At 39.5% G+C, this 21,853-nt stretch overlaps 1 protein-coding gene across 1 annotated transcript in view; it reads right to left on the bottom strand.

Moving 5' to 3' along the window:
• Window positions 1–2,757: 2,757 nt before the first annotated feature.
• The window catches only part of sh3rf1 (SH3 domain containing ring finger 1), a 41,881-nt gene continuing 22,785 nt past the window's right edge, over window positions 2,758–21,853 (bottom strand). Inside the window, exons 5-12 of the mRNA XM_020918773.2 lie at window positions 19,943–20,239; window positions 17,276–17,386; window positions 13,865–13,989; window positions 12,190–12,360; window positions 11,498–11,781; window positions 9,743–10,050; window positions 7,503–7,831; window positions 2,758–5,902 (exon numbers count right to left, since the gene is read on the bottom strand). Coding sequence (XP_020774432.1) covers window positions 5,734–5,902; window positions 7,503–7,831; window positions 9,743–10,050; window positions 11,498–11,781; window positions 12,190–12,360; window positions 13,865–13,989; window positions 17,276–17,386; window positions 19,943–20,239 — 1,794 coding nt within the window. The 3' untranslated portion in view covers window positions 2,758–5,733. The remainder of the gene's footprint in view (window positions 5,903–7,502; window positions 7,832–9,742; window positions 10,051–11,497; window positions 11,782–12,189; window positions 12,361–13,864; window positions 13,990–17,275; window positions 17,387–19,942; window positions 20,240–21,853) is intronic.

Consider the following 21,853-nt stretch of genomic DNA (forward strand, 5'->3'; position numbering starts at 1 on the left):
TTCAAACAATATAAATCAACTCTCGACGTTGAGTGCCCAGACTTTATAAAGCAATAACTGATAAAACTTTGGACTAACATCATTTCCCTTTTTCTTTCTTTTTTTTTTTTTTTCCTCACAATAGTACAAAATTCACCTTTATATTCTTGTAAACTGCACAGAAACTCACTTCCAGGTAGGGGTGCGGAAAAATACTGAAATATTGATTGATTTCCTGACGGACAGAGCTCTGGTCAGGGCGCTGTGTGAAGAGTTGGAGGACAAGTTGGACAAGGGCCCAACTTGCAGATCTGGTCCAAAGAAGCTTTGTTTTGGACTGCAAGTTTAAGACTGAGGAGAATATGGGCAAAGAAAAGGCCTTGGAGTTCACTGCTACTCTTCAGAAGAAGGACAAGCAATTACAAGACCAAGTTGATGCACATAAGGAGACCTGGTACCTGTATAATCATAAAGTACAGGAAAATGTACAACTAAAACAAGAGCTTGCCAACTCCAAAAAAGTCAGGGAAAAAATGAATGAAAATGACTTGGAGTTGAAAGAGCTCAAAGCTTCTCTCCTGAAGAAAGAGAAAGAGCTGGAAAACCAAGTTAGTGCAAACAAGGAGATAAGATGTTTGTATAACAATACAGTGAAAGACACTGTTCAGCTCAAACAAGAGCCAACACCAGTAAAGCCCGTGAGAAAATGAAGATGATGACGATAGACACTCAGACCACTTCTACTGACGTTGGTGGAGATCTAACCTACGAAGAAAATGAGAAACTGTCCAGGAAGGTGCAGGAGCTGTCTTCTGAACTCTTCTCAGTACGAGAGGAGCTGCGTGTCCTGAAGTTTTGTTGTGAAAGAGAAAGAGCACAGCGATCCAGACGCCCAAAAGGAGCGGCCATAGTGGAGGTGCAGAGGAGGGGGCCCATTTTCATCATCACCCATTTTAAATGTGTGCATTGGCCTTTGTTTTGCATTTGTTTGTTTTCTTGGTTTTTCACATTGTTTAATTCACATGCCAGCCACATAGCATAGTGCGGAAATGGGTATAAAAGTATAAAAAATAATGATAAAAGAAATCAAAAGATTGAAATGGCAATGTTCATTTTTCCCCACTAAACTATGATTTATTGCCTGCTGGAATCAAATATAATGCTTACTTTTAGAGAGATTGGAGTTCAAGAGGAAGCCTATGGATGAGCAATTCAGTTCATATTTTTGCACATGTCCAGGAGTATTAACATAAAAAAATGAAATATGAACTGATTAAAGGGTCTATATTACACTATTTTCTGCTCTATGTCATAATGTTGTTTCCTCATCAAAAACACGCCATGGTTGTGTTTTGTTTCATTCACATGTTTAACACACAAACCTGCAAATTTCATATTTTATCATGTGGGTGTCACTGATGAAACATTTGGATTGTTGTCATTAGGGGTGCGCAAAAATATTGAAATATCGTGATAATAAATTTTGTGATACAGTATCGTTATTGTGGGCTATTTTTTGGTATGTTTTCTGTGACCACTCTACCATTTTATTACATCTTTAATGGAAAGAATCTTATATACTTTGTATATTCAGTTTTGTTGATTAAAATAGATGTATTTCATATTAACTTTTTGTATCGCCATATTTTAAAAATATGTTGAGAGCCATGTATCGTGTCTCATATCGAATCGTGAGGGACCCTCCCATCCTCAGCAGTATTTCCAGGCAGGTGCAGCGTTCTGGCTCTATGAACTGTGAAGAACAAGAGAAAATAACTACAATCTCTGTAATGTTTGTGATATTGGCTCGCAGATAGATCACAATCACAAGGACTCAAATCTGTTAAATTACTATGAATTATTCCCAAATTAAAATAAAGCACATTTGTCAAATGTCAAGCCCTGAGCTGGGGGTCATGAGAAAACTTGGAAGATGTAAATTTTATACTTTTTGACTTTTTTGCTGAAAACAACACATCTTTTGAGAAAATAGGCCAAATATCATAATAAACAACTAAAATAAACACAATTAAATATTTTATTTTATTTAAATTATTTCTAGCAGTGAGTCTGGGAACCACTTGAATACTCCAAGTGTATCCAGCACCATTTGCAAAGTATTACTCAATCCCAACACACGTAGAATAAAAGAGGATAGTTTGAAATGTTGGCTGAAGCTTTGCAGTAAATAGTGTAACGTGTGTGGACATTAACGTGCGCTCCAGAGGACACTTCCACATGGACCTCCGCGGAGCCCGTCAGGTTCGATCAACGCATCCCGGGATGAACAGGAGCGGACTCGCCTCTCTGCGTCCTCTCCACACGCCATCCTCCTCTCTCTGTGCGCTCAGCCACACTTTAGCCCATACAGCCCTCATGCCATTACACAGTGCCCTTTTAGTTTAAGCTGTGTCTTTTAGAATGAAGGTCAGGGGCTTTGTACACATGATTTGTTTATAGTGTTCTGATAATCTTTCAGGTTGAATAAAATCAAACTAAAGGTCTCAGATGACAGCGTCCTGAAGTGATGTGGGAATGACATCCAGTAAATTTATTGCAAACCTTAACAAAAATGCAAAGTACAATCAGTTTAACTCACTATTCTGTTTAAAAAAGACACATCTAATAGACTGAAATATTGGTGCTAGTAATCAGGGGATTTCTCAACATCTGACAGATATTACTTCCAATATATTATCCATTATCCTAATATGTAAACCCACAGACCTCTCTTGTTCCGTAAACACAAAAATCAGTACATTATGACAACGACTAACATTTTCTGGAAACATTTAGATTTTATTGTTATAGAGAATTTTACAAAATGTGCTATTCCCTCAAATACTTCAAAATGTTTTCACATGACTTGTGCCAAATAAGTCAAATAATTTCACCATTTTAGACAACTAAACACCGACAACATAACAAAATCAAGTAAGTCACCTTGGCATGAGGAAATGGTTTAAAACTGTTGAAAACGGGTACAATGTGCAGCAGATGCAAAAGTTCAGTCTTAGTAGAAATGGTAGTGCATTTTGTGAATCGAAGGCTTCATAGTGAAATGAAAAGACACTGTCTGAGCCTGAGGTTGTGTGGTGATTGCCAAGAAAGACGACAAAATATTTCTAACAATAAATTCAAATAGAAAAGCAGTGATTTTTACCATCCACGCTCCAAATGCCACGCACAAAATCGTCCAGCAGTCAGTCAGTTACACAGTGGTCCCCTAATTGAACAAAGAAACGCTGGCTTTATGATCCAGGCTCCAAATCTGAAATGTTTATATTGGCACAAATTAGGATTGTTTTGATTGAGGGGAATGCTCTCCTTATAAGTTCATAAACTGGAATATTGTGGATAAGTCACATTAATTCAGTAGTAACTTTAAGTGAAATGCAAATAATTTCTAGATGTTTTAAAGATGTACCCAAAATTAAAAAAAATGAAGGTCTTTGATTTTATCTTTATATTGAATTAAATATTTTATCAACCAGGATATTCCCTCTGAGATTTTGAATCTCTTTCAGGGTGTCCTGGCCACAGAGGGACGCCATTGTACATGATTTTAGTAGTAAGGGAAACCAGAAACTCATGCAGGTTTGAATGTCTTAGAATTAGACTGAAATAATGACATTTTCCACAATATTCTACTTTTGATATGCGCCTGAATTTTGGCCAACTGAAAGTAACATTTGTGCATAATGTGTTTCTAGAAATTTAATCTTCTATACTTTTCTCAATATATAATCTAATCTAGCTATTTATTTATTTAACTTTAAGCACCACGACTACATAACCCCTCAAATCACAAAGAAAACGTACACAAATTCAAGTCATAAACAACACATTTAAAACTTTGTATAGAATAAAATGTACAACCCAAAGTCAAAGGGGTCCAAGTTTCTTTTTAGAGTTTAACACAGCTCTTCCAATGGAGTGATAGTGATATGTTCCTATAGGCAAATATAATGTGCTTTAAATAGCTTTTATTGCCTTTAGTCACAATAGGAATGAGAGAAGAGTCTTGTGTGTAGGTCTACAAGCAGCACTATTTGTTGATGTGTAAAATAATGATATGATAATAATATACCAACAAGGCAAAAGATTATGACCACATGTCTAATATAAAGCTCTGTGCAATCTGAGACAAAAGGACATCTAAGGATCTGAACAAGTCTGATAGGGTCAAACTTTGATGACTTGATTAGAGCATTGAACCTAGAGTTGAGTGATTAATCAAATTTGAATTAAAATTTATTCATTTCTAATTGTCAATGATGAGTTCAGTTTTAGAGCCAATCCTGGGTCAGCAAAAGCATGAGGTTTGGAGTTCAGGAACAAATTTGACCACTTTTTTCTGTTAATAATCATTTAGTTGCATGCACATCTAAATATGTTAGAATATCTCTTAATTGAAGAATAATTACATTCATAGCTCTCATTTCAGTCCTATGAATCCTGGATGCTGAAGTTGCTTGTTTAAATGACAAAAGTCTGATAAATCTGTTAATGTTCAGGAAATAAACACTGAAATCTACTGTATGTGTGTTAATAAGACAAAACGGTAGGATTTATATTTTTATCATATTTCCCTGCCCTAATTGAATCTGTAGTTAAATCTGTCTCCCAATTTGTCCAATGGTGTCGGAGCAGAGGGGAGTGAAGGCTGGACAAATGTGGTCAAAACAGATGAAGTTTGTGTTGCATATTAGACAAATGGTCATATCGAAAATTCTTTTAAAACTGGAAATATTATCATCTTTATAAAGTCAATCGTAAGGAGCAGCTATTCTGGTCAGTAAATACAAAACCATGTACAAAATAAGCAATGTCTGACTGCACAGTTTTGGAGTGTTTGTGTCAATACGTTTTTCCATTTTAGAAAACTTCATATCCTGAAAGTAGCTCTATTAACCAACAGCTTTTTGAGATAATGACAGTTCTTATCCCCCATCTGCTGCCATATCTCTAAGGAAAGACAACTGGCTGAAGAAATGGTTTGTAAATATAGTTCTGACGAGCAATGTTCACGTGGCTGTGAATTGTAGCTAGCGTGAGAGATAGAGTAGATCCTTGGGGCGAGTAATGCCTTTTAAAACTGGCACAAAAAGTGACGGTAATGTCCATTTGTTCTTGTGTGACGCATCCCACTGCTAACAGCAACAGAAACACATTAAAATAGCACTTATAAGGCATTGCCAGCTTATCCCCATGTACTAAAAAGGCCGATCTATCCAATAAGTTAATAAGATGTATTACTATGTCTGTATCAATAATGGAAAATTTAGGACTAATTATGTACAATAAAGTGAGGGACAGTAAAAGGCACACATTTAAACAACTGTTACAAAGATATAAATAGACAAAAAAAAGTTCAAGAGTAGTGTGTGCGCTCCTCCATCTGTGCTTTAATTCATAAGAAAGTGTTCTTCTCTGCAGCGATTTCATAGTATGCCACTAGAGGGCTCTTCACAAGCAAAAGTCCGACTTCGGGTGAGCCGGATTGGGCATGGGACAAGAGGAATAATGGAAATAATGTCAAGATAACCAAGGTATTAAGATTCTATCATGGTATGCCAATAAATTTTTTTCTGTGAGTTTTTATTTCAAGAAAGACAGCTTAATTTTGTGCATTTGCATTGATAAGACTGCCAGATCTTACTACCTTCCAATACCATATTATAATGACATTTCTCCTTAAGTTTATCCCTCTGCCCCATGCCTGTGTGTGTACTCGTCCCATTATATAAAGTATTAGATGATGTCCACAAAGCTGCCAGGGAACAGGCCAGTCCTCCCGTTCCTCTGCAGAGTGCCTTTAAACCAGCCGTCCTCTCGCTTCCGGTGCACGAACACGATGTCCCCCTCCTTCAGCTCCAGTTCGGCCTCGCTTTGGGGCGGGTACGACACCACCACGCGGTACCTGCCATGCCGGGAAAGAGCCACAACAAAGGCTGACATCAGAAGGATAGAGTTACAGTTTCAGTGCGCAGGGCAAAGCGGACAACAATGACACGAAACCAACTCTAGTGCATAGCTGGAAGTCCTGACAATGATTTGAACCACCCACAATTTCAGAGCAATATTCCTTACAGTGGTCACCTTACGCCCTTTTTGAAATGATTTCTATGGTTTTCATTCATATTTTGTCTAAACTGAATATGATATGGAAAAATCTGCACATTGTTGAAGCAGTTAAGTGGACCGGTCTTTTATCTAAAAATAATTAATCCACTTCTGTTGAAATAGCTGAACCACACTAATCAACAGAAGTTATCTTTGTCTGTAAATGTGTTCCACCATGAGACTGATATAAAAAAAATTTACAGAAAGAATAGCAACACTTTGTCCAAAAATCTACAGAATAAACATTAGAATGAACTTAGTGGTTCATTTGTCAGACTAATTCATCACGGGATTTCTAGGGCGCCTTCAACTCACAAAGCTTTTCGGCATGTAGCCAATATATAGTTTAAAGCTCCATGAAGGGAAATTCCATAACAACTTACAATACCTGTCTATTGATAAAATGATGAATTAAACTCAAATTAAAAAGGTAAATATTATTAATTTAATTTTGTTAAGCTACTTAAGTACTTACACTGTTTGATCTTGTTGACCTGAGTACAGATGGAGAGATGTACAAGGCCTATAATTCCTCCTTGTTTACAGGAGTTGTATGAGCAGAGACAGAGTCAGTATAACCTTGCAACAGGTATCTTTAATAAAATGAAGATAAGAACTAAGAAAAAAGTAATTGATTGTATTTCTGTTAGAGGGGTTAGTACATGGAATAACCTGAGTGATGATTTTAAAAAGTCTAACACTGTAGAAGCCTTTAAAAAAAAAAAAAAGTATAAAGCGTTATGTTTTGAAAGATACAGAGCTCTGGAATGAATGAATTACGCATTAAATTTTGTTTTAATTTATATTTTGTCTCTTATATATATAGAGTAAGTCGTAAGTGACATTGTAAATGTTAACTTGCTGTTCATACGCTGTTTTTTTCTTGGAATTTTGTCATTGTTTGATAAGGTTTGGCATTATAAGTACTTTTTACTTCAGCCTAAACCCTTTCGGTCATGATCTCTGGGATTGTAGTGTATGTTTTACTGTGCTGCAAAATGACCGAATAAACTACTACTGCTGCTACTCCTACTACTTCTACTACTACTAGTACACAAACTACTACTACTACTCCTACTACTACTAGTACACAAACGACTACTACTACTCCTACTACTATTAGTACACAAACTACTACTACTACTCCTACTCCTACACAAACAACTACTACTACTACTACTACTCCTACACAAACTACTCCTACTCCAACTCCTACTCCAACTCCTCCTCCTCCTACTACTACTCCTACTACTCCTACTACTACTACACAAACTACTACTACTACACAAACTACTCCTCCTCCTCCTCCTACACAAACTACTCCTCCTACTCCTACTCCTCCTACTATCACTACTACAACAAAATGATTTAAATGTTGACAAACACTGAGAACACACCTCTCACAGATGATGGGCCGTGCGTCGTGCTGCTGAGATGACAGAGAAGAGCAGGGCTGTCGGGGCGGGGGGGCAATGGGGGCACACACCTCCAGTGGGGTGGGTTTTCTGTGGGACACTTCTGGGGCTGAGGAGGAAGAGGAGGAAGAGGAGGCAGCAGGTTCAGGCTCCACGGCTCCGCTCGGGACCGGCGTAGTGTCTGGACCCACCGCTCCCTGCAGCAGGTCTCCCACTGCGGCCTGCTCTCCCTCCAGCGTGGGCGACGAGGGAGGGGAGGGCCGGGACTTCTTCTTATTAGACAGCAGCTTCAATAGACTCTTCTTTTCCCTCTGTAAAGCACAGTGCATTATTAGGAGATGATAGAAGGATAGTGAATATTAAGGATGGCGTGTGATCTCATCCCACAAACTTGCAAGATAAAATTGCCATGAGATTGTGTGCAAAAGTGGAGAGTGATCTCGCAAAATCGTTCCCTGTGTGTCCCAGTTTTTATTTCGTAGTGATGGAACCAATACTGATGCAATATTCTGTGCCAAATCTTTTAAAAACTGTAAAATACAATGTGCATCTAATTCACCCATCTCTTCGAAATTCTGTCTTGTGTGGCTAGACGGTAGGTATGTGCATTCTTCTTTCTTATTGCTTCCATGAATTATTAACCAGTCTTGAACAAATAAGTTAATTATCAACACGATTAACAATTTGCAAATTGGTGACTTGTACGTTGCATTTTCGGCTTAATGATAAATTCTGCAGATTCTTTTTTAGATCCATAATGTACCACTCATGAGACCTACATTAGGACTAAAAATGTACTTACGTATGTTGTAAAAGAGGACATGAAGTTAATTGGTGAGACTAGAATTTACAGAACAAATCCTGTCTACTGCAGTGACCTCAAACTTGCCAGCTACATAACATATTGCGGTGGCTTGTTTTTTGATGCAGAAATGGGTAAAGTAAATGTACAAAAATTATATAATAAATTATTTTAAAAAAGTAAATATTAAAATGGCAATGTGAATGTTTGCTTTTTCCCCTCTAAACTATGATTTTGTTCTCATTTAACAGTTTGGTCTTGGTTAGGGATGGGCATGATTAGTCGATTAATCGATAATTAATCATTAAGAATTTCATCGATTACGTTCATTTTCATCGACAAACCAAATGCAGGTTTCTGTGTGTAGTGTGACCAAACGGGGGTCCGTACATGTAGCTCTCTGCACTCAGAAGGAGCGAGCAAACACAGACAGTCGGTCAGTCTGCAACGTACCGAAGCACAAATGTGTATTTAACGATGACCTGTACAAGAAATTCCATGCTTTCCGTTCTAGTCGGGACAAGTGTGAGGCCATGTGCACAGTGTACAAAGCAGGAACATATGTTTCGGTGTTCAGTGGGAAAAAGCTCACCAGGACACCGAAAACATGAAAAAGCTTTGCCAGGTGAGAATAGCGCAATGTCGTTGACGAGTCCCCACCTCCCACCTCCCGTACGGTGTCTTGGTTTTGACAAACGCAAATATGGTCACATTAACCTGTATTCCAGTCATGTGCTTCAATCCGACAGAAGTTGACCGCATCAGCGCACAAGAGCAGTTTTTTTTTCCTTCGCTTAATTTATGCAATGCATGCCATGCAGTTTAAGTTTTGTTATCAAATATCTTTAGCTCATATCATGCAGCCCTTATAAAATGTATCAGACTACACACTCATTCAATTTTACTCTATGTGAGGCTGCAGGATAGTTTGGTGGTCATATATAATCTGTTATAAATATAATATGTGTAACTGACCAGCACTGATTTTATAACTTCGATCCCTGTTCCAATTGAGTTCGACACCCCTGCTCTACAGCAACCAACAAAAGTTAGATTGATGTTTGATGCTTGTTTTTCATTGCATCTAATCTTTGTACAATGATTGTCTTGTTCCCAAGGTTTAGTTTTCTCCTGTTAACATTTTACAAGAATCAAAACATGTGCATTCCTACACTCCAATACTTGATATGAACTTTATATAACCCCGTGCCTGTCAATAATTTTCCTCGCGTAGAGCCATTTGCGCAATTGTTTTCCTACTGCAGTGAAAAATCCCCTGTGTCAGAGATTATTACAAGAATCTATAGTATAAGCGGCTTTTACGTAACCTACTAACTTGCTGGAAACTTTGTAAGCAATATTAAATAAACAAGTAACATAAAATTAAAATATGATAATATAGATTTTGACGGTTCCTCACCTTGCTGTCCTTGTCCAGTCTGCAGGCCTGGGCAGCGTTGTTGGGAGCAGAGTTGGGGGCAGCGTTGGGGGCAGTCAGGACCGGGATTGGTCTCAGGGCGTCCCCATCCAGTGAAGCAGCGCTGACATTGGGAGGGGTGAGAGACGCAGCAGCACAGCCCATAGCCAAGCCAGCCCTAGAGCAGCCCAGAGGAGAGGGGAGAGAGGAGGGCGGGGCGCACATGGTGAGGTGAGGGAGGAACGCTACGGACGCCCCGGACTGGATCGGGGTCACGGCTGCGGTGGGCCGGTCCTGACTGTGAGCAGCAGCTGAAAATAGCAAGATAACAAATTTATTCAGACCTTTGTTAGTAATGTGCAATATAAAAACCTATATGCATACACATTGAGATTTGTAATAGGTAATGTAATATTATATGTGCTTAAATACATTAAAAAGTTGCAATAGTTGTTGTTAGGAAAATCAGTATCAAGGGTAAAAATAGGAGTAGTTATGGCAGAAGTTCCATGCACTTGACTAGAGTAACAAAAGCAGTGGGTTAAAGTAAAAATGTATTGGCAGAAGTGATTATATTGAAGATGTGCTAGTTGTAGTAGTATGTAGCATGCACTGTTGGGCAAGTTACTTAAAAATTGTAATGAGTTAAGTATTACTTGTTACTGTCATTTCAAAGTAATTTGTTACATTATTGTATTTAAAATGTAAGACATTACGCGACTACTGCAGCACTTTTAAGTTACTCTCACCAAAATAACTATTGCTGAATGTCAAATAACAATCAGCGAGTGAAGATGCCAAACTTTTGCGCCGTACATGGACTGAACAAGGACTGAACCGAGGACTGAACCTGGACTGAACCGAAGACTGAACCTGGACTGAACCGAGGACTGAACCTGGACTGAACCGAGGACTGAACCGAGGACTGAACCGAGGACTGAACCGAGGACTGAACCAGGACTAAACCAGATCTAAACAAGAACTAAACCAGGACTGAACCGAGGACTGAACCGAGGACTGAACCAGGACTAAACCAGATCTAAACAAGAACTAAACCAGGACTGAACCGAGGACTGAACCAAGGACTGAACCGAGGACTGACCCAGGTCTAACCCAGGTCTAACCCAGGTCTAACCCAGGTCTAAACCAGGAGTATATTAGGAGTAAACCAGAACTGAACCAGGAGTAAACCAGGTGTAAACCAGAACTAATCCTGGACTAAGACTTGGAATCTAGGACCGCCCCTGAGAAAACCCTGAGCCCGTGGAGCAGGGTGTCCGCAAAGCGCGATCAGGCGTCAGCTGCGTTTAGCCCTGAAAAGCGCAGAGCTCTGCGCCGGTCTTTTCGCCCGGCATCACCCGACGGTCTATGCAGGCGCACCTCTGGGCCCATCCCAACATTCGGAACCGTAACAATGGCGTTTCACCGCTGCTGATATTGTGGTGATTTTAGCGAATTTGTATAAAGAAAAACAAAAAACCCACCACTTCAATCCAGGTTAAAAATGCATTGTTAATGACATTTGTACCGAGGAAAATATATATATATTTTTCCCCCCTGTAACGCCTTACACTACTGCGTTACAGCAAAAAGCAATGCATTACAGTAATTTGTTACTTTGATAACGCATTACTCCCAACACTGATAGTATGTAATGTGTTTTGTTCAGTTCTTTCACTATTGTCGCATTCAAACTAGGCATTATACAATTCAATAAAGTGCAGGTGTTCACGATCCTTCCATTTGTGTTCCTCATACCTGTGCGGACAGCGTTGCGAGCCTGGTTCACAGTCATCTGCGAGGTGACGTGCATGGGGAGTTTGGGCTGCTGTCCCGTGGCCGTTTGGGATGAGGTGACGATGAGCGCTGGCTGGGGAGCAGGGGGGGCAGAGCTAGTGCACACGACCAGCGGTTTGGTAAAGTCAGGACCAGTGACGATTGTCCCCAGAGGAGCAGGAGAAGGGCTGACGATGGTGACTCCTCTTCCAGCTTGAGTGCACAGAGCCAGGGGCACTTTGGGTTGTGTGCTGCTGGATGCCGTCCTGAGGGAGCAAATGTGACAAATGAGAGGTTACACACTCCCACAGAGAATTAAATTTGTAAATATGTTAAGTATACTTGAATACAGCAATTAAGCTTGATAAGGCCTTGTTAGAAAAATCTCCCTCTAATACGCTTTTGGCATTTGGATTGAAACCTAAATTTTCACAAAGACTGAACAAAAACTAGGCCAAACATCCTATCCTAAATGCCAAATAAACTTATACTGTTTCTTTAGCAAAGTATTAAGATTAAGAAACTAGTACACCTTTGCAAAATTATTTTATAGAATTCTTTATGTCCACTTAAACACACCTATGACCTGAGAGGATCCATGTAAAATAAACAGAACAGGTACAATTTTACCTACGGCAGCCCCAAAGTGTCAAACTTCAGGGTGAAAAACCCACCTGCTGACGGGGCTCATGTAGTTTCCAGGGAAGACTCCGATCTTCCCTGTGTGCATGGAAGTGCCTTTGAACCAGCCATCCTGACAGCGCTCCAAAACCAGAAACATCTCCCCCTTTCTCAGCTCCAGCTCGTCCTCTTTACGAGGCGTGTACGGAAACATGGCCACATATCTACAAGAAGGAAGAAAATCAAAAGCACAGGTTAACATCATTAAGGAAGTTGATTTCATTGAGTAACATGATCAGACAACAGTCTAACAAACTTGTGTAGTCTGTCAATCAGAAACAAACAAGCTTTGAGGAAGATTGCTGAAACAAAATTCCGGATACAATAATTGCAATAGTAACTTCAACCACTAGGGGAGTAAAGCAGTAAAGGTTAATAATTAAACCATTCCAATATAATGAACATCCATCCCTAAGCATGTATGCATTCCAGAAGGTTTTTTTTCTTTGTTTTGATAGTTTGATAGCAATCTCCTTAAATTTTAACCACTCAAGCAAATTATCGATGATTCTATAAGCAATGTGATGCAAAATCCTGTTATTCCAAAATCCAAAAAACAACAAAAACCTTGTAAAACAGCCACATTTTTTCATACTGCTTTATGTTTTTTACAAGGCACCATTTGATCTGTTGTGATATGGCTGACGGGCTGTACATCTGCCTGATCCGCATCAGACCTTGAAGTCTGTGACCCCTGACCCTGAGGGAAGAGGAACAAACTGGGGTCATATCTACAGCAGAGACCAAAATTAAACCCGCAGCAGTCAGGAGGACAAGACGAAAGACATGTTATGTAAGTCAATGCGGTTATTTTTGTGAAAAACAAAAATAACAATAAATTATACTAGCAAAAAATTAAAATGGTGCACAGATGCAGCAGGGATCTTACTACTGATGTGGCTTGTACTGAATTTTTACTTTTTAATTTAAAACATTTGCCAACATTAGAACAGCTAGATTTAAAGCAATGCCACTATGCTCAGATAATTACAAATATAAATCTGATTTATGTATATTTTACTGCTACTAAATAACTTTTTCTAGGATATGTTGAATTGCTTATAAGTAGCCTTTAAATGTGCATTCCTCCTCTGTCATATACCATCACTGCATTTGGCTGTTGGGCACATGAATGTCTCAGAGGAGCTGTCCCGCTAACACAGTCCACAGCGGGGGACAAAGGCACGACTGGATCTAATTCCTATCAGGTGTGTGGCGTCCTGGACCAGTAATGAGGCTAAGGGGGTCGAGAGTCAAAGGTGAGAGAGAGGAGCAGCGAGGGGCCCAGAGAGAGCGAGAGACAGGCTATGACCCCATCACCTGTGCACAAATTTACTTGTGAAACAAAGGAGCAATGGGCGAACATGAAGTCAGAACATGAAGGGTGAGGTTATGCAAAAAAAACAGGAACTTTATGCAGAGGTGGGTGATGATCCCAATGATCTGCTAATTTGGAAAGCTTTTTGGCTCTAAACGCATCATTATAAATGTTTTAATAATCTGTACTAAAATGAAACCCTAGGCCATTTTCTATGGTAATTGGCATACTTGAATAGAAGAGGCTGTCTGTCATCTTCGGTGTGCATTAATGCCTGCGGGGCACCTCATGACACCTCTCTGCTCGTATATTTAGGAAGAGCACATATTTGGACTGTTTTTATAGCTCACACTGTGGGTCTTTGTCTCCCGCTCTGGTCGCTGGTGCTGGGGGAGGGCCTCTGTCCAGTGGCCAATGAGTAGGCAGCTCCGGCAGACGACTGTGGGGGCGGAGGGGGCGGAGGTGGCAGAGCATCCTGGGAAAAAATGACAAAATGGGAAAATTAAATCAACTGTATTTAGTAAACATTTTCCTTGGACCTGGCTTCATGTCCTCGTCCGCCAGTTTTCAATCAGAGCTTGACAATGTTAAAAAGACTCCTATGGCAAAATAACATGTCATCCAAGTTTTATTTTTTATGATTTCATATATTTATATTTATACACTGGTCCACTCCTATCCTAATCCAGTGTTATACAAAACACAAAAATGCATAACCACAGTTTAACATTTTGGTGGGTTGCACTGAAAAATTGTAAATAAGATGTTATGTACATGCTTTTTCCCCAATATATTTGACTGGCTCAATTTGTTATACAGAAAGAAGAAATGGGGTGAAGAGTTGAGGGACAGTCAGCACAAATGTGTGGTAACAAAGCCTGGCATATGTCCTGCAAACAGCAGTAACAAATGTATCAAATTTTAAAGAGTTAAATTCTCATACTAATTAATCTTCATATTTACAGATAAAAAGAAACAACTTGACCCTTCCAAAACAATGGCGTGCCGTGTAAGTCGGAAAACCAGTTTGTTTACAGAAACAAAAGCCGGGAAGAGAAAGAGGCTCATCTGTTATCTGGGCTTGTCCCTCCAGTCTACACACAAAGTCGTGGTTTGGCAGAAGCTATCAACTTGTCCCCGACTTCCCCTCCACACTAAGAATCCCCTAGTGTTTGTTTGCTGCTAGGAAACCACAGAGCGAGATGTTTAAGCCATTTCTGAAAATTTAATTGGAACCATATGAAGCAAAAAACATGTCACTTAAAACGGATCACGGCAGATTTATCTTGACTTGCTCATTTATCCACTGTTGAATGAGGAGACGTGTGTGCTTTTTGGCCACAGGCAAAATTTCATGCCATTGCTTTTGTTTTCAATCACTAGGATTAGCATGTAGTCTGTGTAAGCGATCATGAAGCGCAAGAAAAACACTATGTGGCTTTAAGTGTACAAAGACGACAGCAACTAAAAAGCAAGACCTTTTCAGGCTGACATAATATTGAACTTTACATGTACCATATGAAAGGACAAAAATGACTAAGGTGTAACCTGAGACTAAACCAGGACCAAGGACTTTCCCCAAGTCTAAACCAAAGAATGGGGTAAAAATGAATCCAAAAAAGGAATTTCTGCAAAAGGGGGTAAACCAGAATTAAGACGAAAACATCCAGGTTCCCTATTGATCTAAGACAGGTCTTTACAAAACAAAACCAGGACTAGATCAAGAGTAAACTAGGACTGAACCAGGTGTGGGTTTGACTTCAAGTACACTCTTCTTGGTTTAGCCCCAGGTTAACTGCGATGAAGACCTAATATTGCTCCCTTCCAGTCTTGGCTTACTTCAGGGTTTAGTTGCAGTTCCCATGTGGCATGTGTGGAAGTGTGAACACACAGTAAGTCTAGGTCAGATCTTAAAGGGCCTACATTTGAGTGAAGAACATACTCATATCGAGTCTCCAACAGTCAGATTAAAATATTTGTCCTGACGTTGTGTTTTCTCCTTTTAAACTATATTCAATGTGCTACATATATCAATCTGACATAAACCAAGTTACACAGTAGAAGGTGAAATACTGGAAATCTGCATTGGTTCAAATGAATATAATTGCCTTTCTGCCTTCTAAAACATGTAGGTATTAGGTAGTGTAATTAGGTCTGCTTCTACAATAAACTGTAAACTGTTTTTTTCCTGAACTAGAAGAATTAAAGTACACGCCCTTCAACATGGGCTTAACAATTTTTGACATTTCAATCAGTGGGATTAGTCAGTAGAATGAAACATGGTATGTGGCTTTAAATGTGAAAGCAGGACAACTCCTTGGGCCAGATTGAACCTGGAAAAAAAACACTACTAACGTAAACCAGGACTAAAAACTGGGAGTAGATCACTGCTACCAAGGAATACATGAGTAAGAAGTATACCTAACACAGACAAAGAACAAGTCCTAGCTTCAAGTTTGAAGAAGGAAAGTAATAGCTTCCATGACACACAGGGGGAGGAGAGATGCCTCTTAGTGTTATGAGTGCCTATGTCCACAGGCAAATGTGTGCATGTATGTGATGTAGATGTGCGTTTGGGTTCAGTGCTGGCGCTTGGGCTGAGATAATTAGGCTGCCTGAGGGCTAGAGAAATCATCTGTACAAAAACATCATGTAGGGTTCCCAAGTGAAGCGAGAGCACAACCTTTTGTGAACACATTCCTCAGTCATTCAGAGACTCCACACGCACGCAGACGCAGAGGAAGTGAGGAAACCCAGCCAGAGGGATTTTCTCCACACATTTTTAGCTGCGGGTTTTTATTGAGTAAAGTCAGGACAAGGAAATTTGAAGGGAAGCAAAGTTATTTTAGTTTGGAGAGGACTGAATTAAACTTTGTTGAGAGTGTTTAATAGTGCAATGAAAATGGGGTCGTCTGTCAAAATGAAAAACACTGAGATGACTACAATGGCTTCAATATCATTGCCTTCAAGAACAATAGTTCATTGCATTAATAAATATTTATCCACCTTCTATTACAAGGGATCTAAATTCAGAATACTCGGACCAATTTTTACATTATAGGCTGCAAATGACTTTTGATACCCTATTCTGTTTATTATTATTGTATTTTTGGTACTTATTTAGAGTTCGCAATTTAATAAGGTTTACTTCTTCAATTTTACTGCTGTACAAATGAAGTAAAATATAACTACTATAATAATTTTTCCAATTACTTATACCTTTTTAAAGACTCAGACAGTCTCAGAGTTAAATACTTCTTCTACTTTCCGGAAGCCCCACGAAGCATATTGTTTCCATGTGATCAAAAGACATCTGTGAAGTTTAAGAAGAAGCTTTTTCATTTTATTACCGGCAGCACTTATCCTAATGCCCTGGGATTGTGGTTGACAGCACGCAGCCATTAAAGCCATTATTTGTTTCAATAATTAAAATACAGCTTGGTGTACTCTGCAAGTGTGGTTTGAGCTTTATGGTTGTAATAGTGTAAGACGATACTATTATACGAGTGATGAGGATCTCATAATCAAACCAGGGAGAGGATTAGATAAAGCAGGTCTAAAGCAGAATTAAATTAAAATAAGATTATTATCATTACAATATAAGACTGTAAACGAATAAAGCGCCAAATATAACAACTTTTTAATTTATTTGGGACAATGGCTAAACCAAAAGTAGAGCATTTATACATAAGTCGTTCACTTTCAACCCATGACAATGCTCTATAAGCCCTGGGTAAAGTAGGGCAATTTCTCATACATACCACTGGGATGGATGTGTAACTCGTCTCTGATGGAAATGTAAAGACTGTTGCCGTGGTGACAGGACTGCTTGGGGGTGGGGTCACGATGAGGCCAGTCGTGCAAATGTGAACCTGAGAAAACAATGGACAAAATTCACTTAGCTTGTTCCATCTATCTAATGTCTTGTTTGATTTGGACAATACACTTATTTACATATGAAAATGTGAATTTATTAAAATAGTTGCTGCCCTTTAAGTATTAAAAACAAATTACAAAAGGCTTTTCAATGTTCTTTACTTAGTGACCTAATACTTTGATTGGACGGCAGGCATCAGGTGACTGTCAAGCAAGATATTTTACTGGTAGCCCTTGAATAGCAGTAATCAAGTGAGTCAGAATGGTGTCCAAGAAACAAGGCCTTTAATGTTGGACACTCAATACCTCCCAGAAGTCCATGCATGACTGCTCCACACAGGCCGCCTCTCAAGGTGAAGCAATTTCTACCTTTGCTATAATGAGTTTTTGGACTTGTGCCCTAAACTAAAAATTAACCCTGTAAATAATTATCCTTGGTTCTTAATGCTAGAGAAAGAAATGAAAGAAAAAGCTTCTTGTTTCACAAATAATACAGTTATAAATAATTCATTTACATTTACTTTAATATTTGCGAAGCTGTGGGAGAAATAAATAGACCTGTCTAGTTGTAAGCTTTTACAATACGGTCTAATATAAATGCAAAAAGCAAAACATTTACACCATCTTGAGAAAAGCAGTATACTTAACCAATGTTAAAGCATCTTTTCATATTTTCTGGGATAGAACATGGTGGAAAAAAACATTGCCCTATTCACCTTTATTACGCAGAATATTATGTTATGGTAAAGGGAGAAATCATTCATCGTTCACAGTGTTGTGGAAATGGGAGTGGCTTTGTTTTCCACGACAGACAGCTGAGCCCCTAGGCAACTGGGGCTTACCTTTGTTGTCTCTGTCTGAGGAGAGAAGCAGATAGAGACCAAAGATACTCTCCAATGTTTTATTAAGCACAATAAGATCCATATCAAAGAAAATGCGGTCAACTAGGGGATCGCTTACAGGTGTCGGTGCAAGCTCCTGTAATTCTGTGAGCACACGGACCGTCATTAGTGGGAAAGAGCTGTCTGAGCACATTAAATATGATTATAACTTAGGCAACAGGGCAGAAGGTACTAATGTTTCGTCTACATGGGTTTGTTAGCATGGTTATCTGCTTATAAAAATACACCGCATCCAACTTTTCAGACAGCAGATTTACCACTATAATGTCAGAAGAGATGCTAAACTTGAGATTGATTGGTTTAAGATCAGCAAATTATTTAAATGTAAATTATTTAGTTTTATTAAAGCTTTCACCATGGAGCGTGACCATTCAAATGTTAATGAGACCGTATTTAAATGTTTACATGTTAAGTTTCCATGTCCAAAAATTTCACGCATCTCTTGTGTAAAATGTAAAAAGGAACTTTACGAGAACCAGTCCACAGTTATTAGCATATTTCTGTCACTGCCTAATGCATACTACTGCCTAACCCAGAGTCTGACCCCAGCTTGACCATATAAAATCAAAATGAAAGGATCAGATAGAGGTAAGTTGGCTACATAGTTGACCTTCGTCTGTCTTTGCCTCTGCCTATTAAAAACCCACTCAAAGCAGATCTGCAGTGGCCGTAAAGCAGCTGTGAGTTACTGTAATTCTGGGTTGGTGTAGGGAGAGCTGGAGGGCGAAGCTGCAGTCGTTTTCGAGAACGAGTGGAGTCACGCAGGCGTGTCTTCAAATACATCCAACGGTTCACCATCACAGGAGAAAAGGACATCCGACAAATTCAGAGAAATAATAAGCCTATAAAATAATTAGAGCTAAAACGTAAACAGTTGTGCTTCTCGATCATGTATTGGCTGTTTTTTGTTGAGTTATGCAATTACAAGCCACTGAACAGCAAAAGTGAGTCATGTGGTTTGAAGTCCTTTTAACCAGTTCAGTGAGCTAAAGCCACAACATGCCTAGTAAAATGTCTATAAAGAGCAAGCCCTTTACAATCCTGAGCACTTTCATGTCTAACAAGCAAATGTTACACAAATAGATAAATGGAAATTGGCATGTTTTACTGTTCGGGAAATGTTTTATCCAGTCAAAACTTTTAAGATTTTGTTCATTCCAGCGGTTTTGATGATCACATAGTTGTCAGTTGTGCTGGCATCAAAAAAATTCCCCTTATTGGGACTGACACAACTGAAATGTATAACGTAGTGTAGTGTAATCTACAGCACAGATATGTACACTGCTACATTTAACACAACCAATATTTAGATAGTCCTTCATTAATTCAAAGATGAAGTTTATAAATGAATGCTGGAGCTCACAGTGTTCTCATGTGCATTTTCTTGTATTACTTTCAATATGTTCAGCGGTGATGACATTTAAAGCTCCATGACAACTGCAATAATAACACACAAGTCAATTTTTTCAATTTTAGTCACAAAACAAAAAAAAACAGAGTTAAGTTCCCTGTGGCATTGAGAATGGGCAAAGATGTAGATCCAGTAGTTCAGCTCTTAAGCCATATAAACAGAACACAAATCTGCTAATCTGATTAAAACACATGTAGTTTGAACTGAGTGTGCGCTCCTCTCTTCTTGTCGGCCGTTACCTGTGACGGCGCACTGCAGGACAGCCCTCCGGTGATCTCCCCGATTCGGGCCGCCGCCGTGGGGTTACTGGAGCTGATGAGGACTGGCCCGCTGATCTCCATGGAGTGCCTCTGGGGGGGCGGGGCCAGCATGGGCTTGTGGGACATGGTCAGAGAGGTGAAGGAATGTCGCTTCTTGCTGTTCTTCTTGTCCCGTGGGGCCCCGTTGGTCTGGGGCCCGGATGAGGCTCCTTCTCCAGAGTCCCCGCTGGAGTCCGGTTTGTCCAGCTCGATCAGCTGCCGCGCTGCTGAGTTGAACTGCGGAGGTCAGGGGCGCAGAGAGGGAGAGTTAGAGGCGAAATGGTCATGATTTACACTTAAGGCTCCCATAAAACTGAAATAACTGATGACATTTCTCCATGATGAATAGTGTTTTGTATATTTTTCTTTATAATGCAATGTAGGTGTAGATGTAGTAAAAAGTTAAGCGCTTTCTTTGGTTAGAAATAAGTATGTCGTGTATCAGACAATAAGATTAATATAACATCCTTCATGCCTCTGCTGCTTGTCGCCATGGCAAAATAAAGTTTTTACTAGATGCACTTCTGACACAACTTATGTGAGGTGAATGGCTCATCTATTGAAAGTGTAGCCTTTAATGTGAGCGACAGATGAGTTATCTTTTCATAAATTATATAACAGGTATTAGAAAACTGGTATATAGAATATTAGAAAAGCTTCAAATGTTAGAAAAGGTTCAAACATAATTCAAATGGGGGCATAAACTCTATAAAAATATGAAGTCTCCACATAATAAGTCTGAGTGCACTGCTGTTACAGATCAAGGCTGAAGCGGCCGCCTCTGTGACCCTTTCAGATGCTGTAATGTGTGACTGCGAGGTGAAAATCAAAGAAGCTGCACTCAAAAGGTTGGAGCTAATCACAGGGCGCTCCCTCTCTCTTTTCTCCCTCTCTCTCCCAGTCTTCTCTTCCCTCTCCCATTGCTCCTCTCACTACATTTCCTCCTTCTGTCTCTCCCTCTCCCTCTTTCCTCTCTTCTCACCCTCCCTTTCTTCAACTCTCCCTCCTTCTCACACACTATGCCCCAGGCCGCTCCCTCCACTTAAAACATAAAAACTCCTGAAACTCTGCTTTGAATCCCAGACAAACCAGCGCAGGTTCACCACGACGCGCCGGGCGGGATTAGGTGCAGATACAAGGTGAGAAGGCATAAGCTCATTACGCTGAAGAGCACATTTAACGGCACTTGCAGATTAGCGTCTCGCCAAGTGAAAAAGCAACAAAGACGACGCTGGCAATGACAGATCTAAGCTCTTCTCAGGTTTAGGGAAAGCTTATAAGTGGATTTCGTTCTGTTTAGAATTGTCACATCAACAAAATACGGCCATAATTGTCTTTCGGTAAACCATCAGAGCTGTGTGGAAGCAATTTGTGCTTATGGCTGGGTGATCATTGCAAACTGCAAACAATTAGCTTAATCACATGGTCTTACATTAGTGGGAGTTGAATAACCAATGAAATATATATGTAAACTCAAATATAGCAGTTAACCAAACATGCACATATTATAGCAGGGCTGGTAATAAAGGGTCTCAAGCCTTAAACATGCAAATAAATGTGATTTATAGCACAAGAGGAGTTGAAAATGGCTTTGGAAAAAATGGCAAGATATAGTATAATAATAATATATAATCTAAAAAGTATTTTCCAGCACTTTATAGCGTATCTGACATCTAGACTATTAAGATATTAAGGCTTTGACATGATATTTTTTCAATAGTGGTTTAACAGTCAGCGAAAACATATGAAAAAGCAGGATCCCTACATGAAGCACAGTATAATCCTATTGCTTTTAAAGGGGCTATATATGCCTCAGGGTGTGGGACTGTCAATGCGTAAATCTTCAAAGAC

This window comes from Boleophthalmus pectinirostris, unplaced genomic scaffold (genome assembly GCF_026225935.1).
Source record: "Boleophthalmus pectinirostris isolate CB_2022bp ecotype Guang Dong unplaced genomic scaffold, ASM2622593v1 HiC_scaffold_7, whole genome shotgun sequence".
Taxonomy (NCBI): domain Eukaryota; kingdom Metazoa; phylum Chordata; class Actinopteri; order Gobiiformes; family Gobiidae; genus Boleophthalmus; species Boleophthalmus pectinirostris.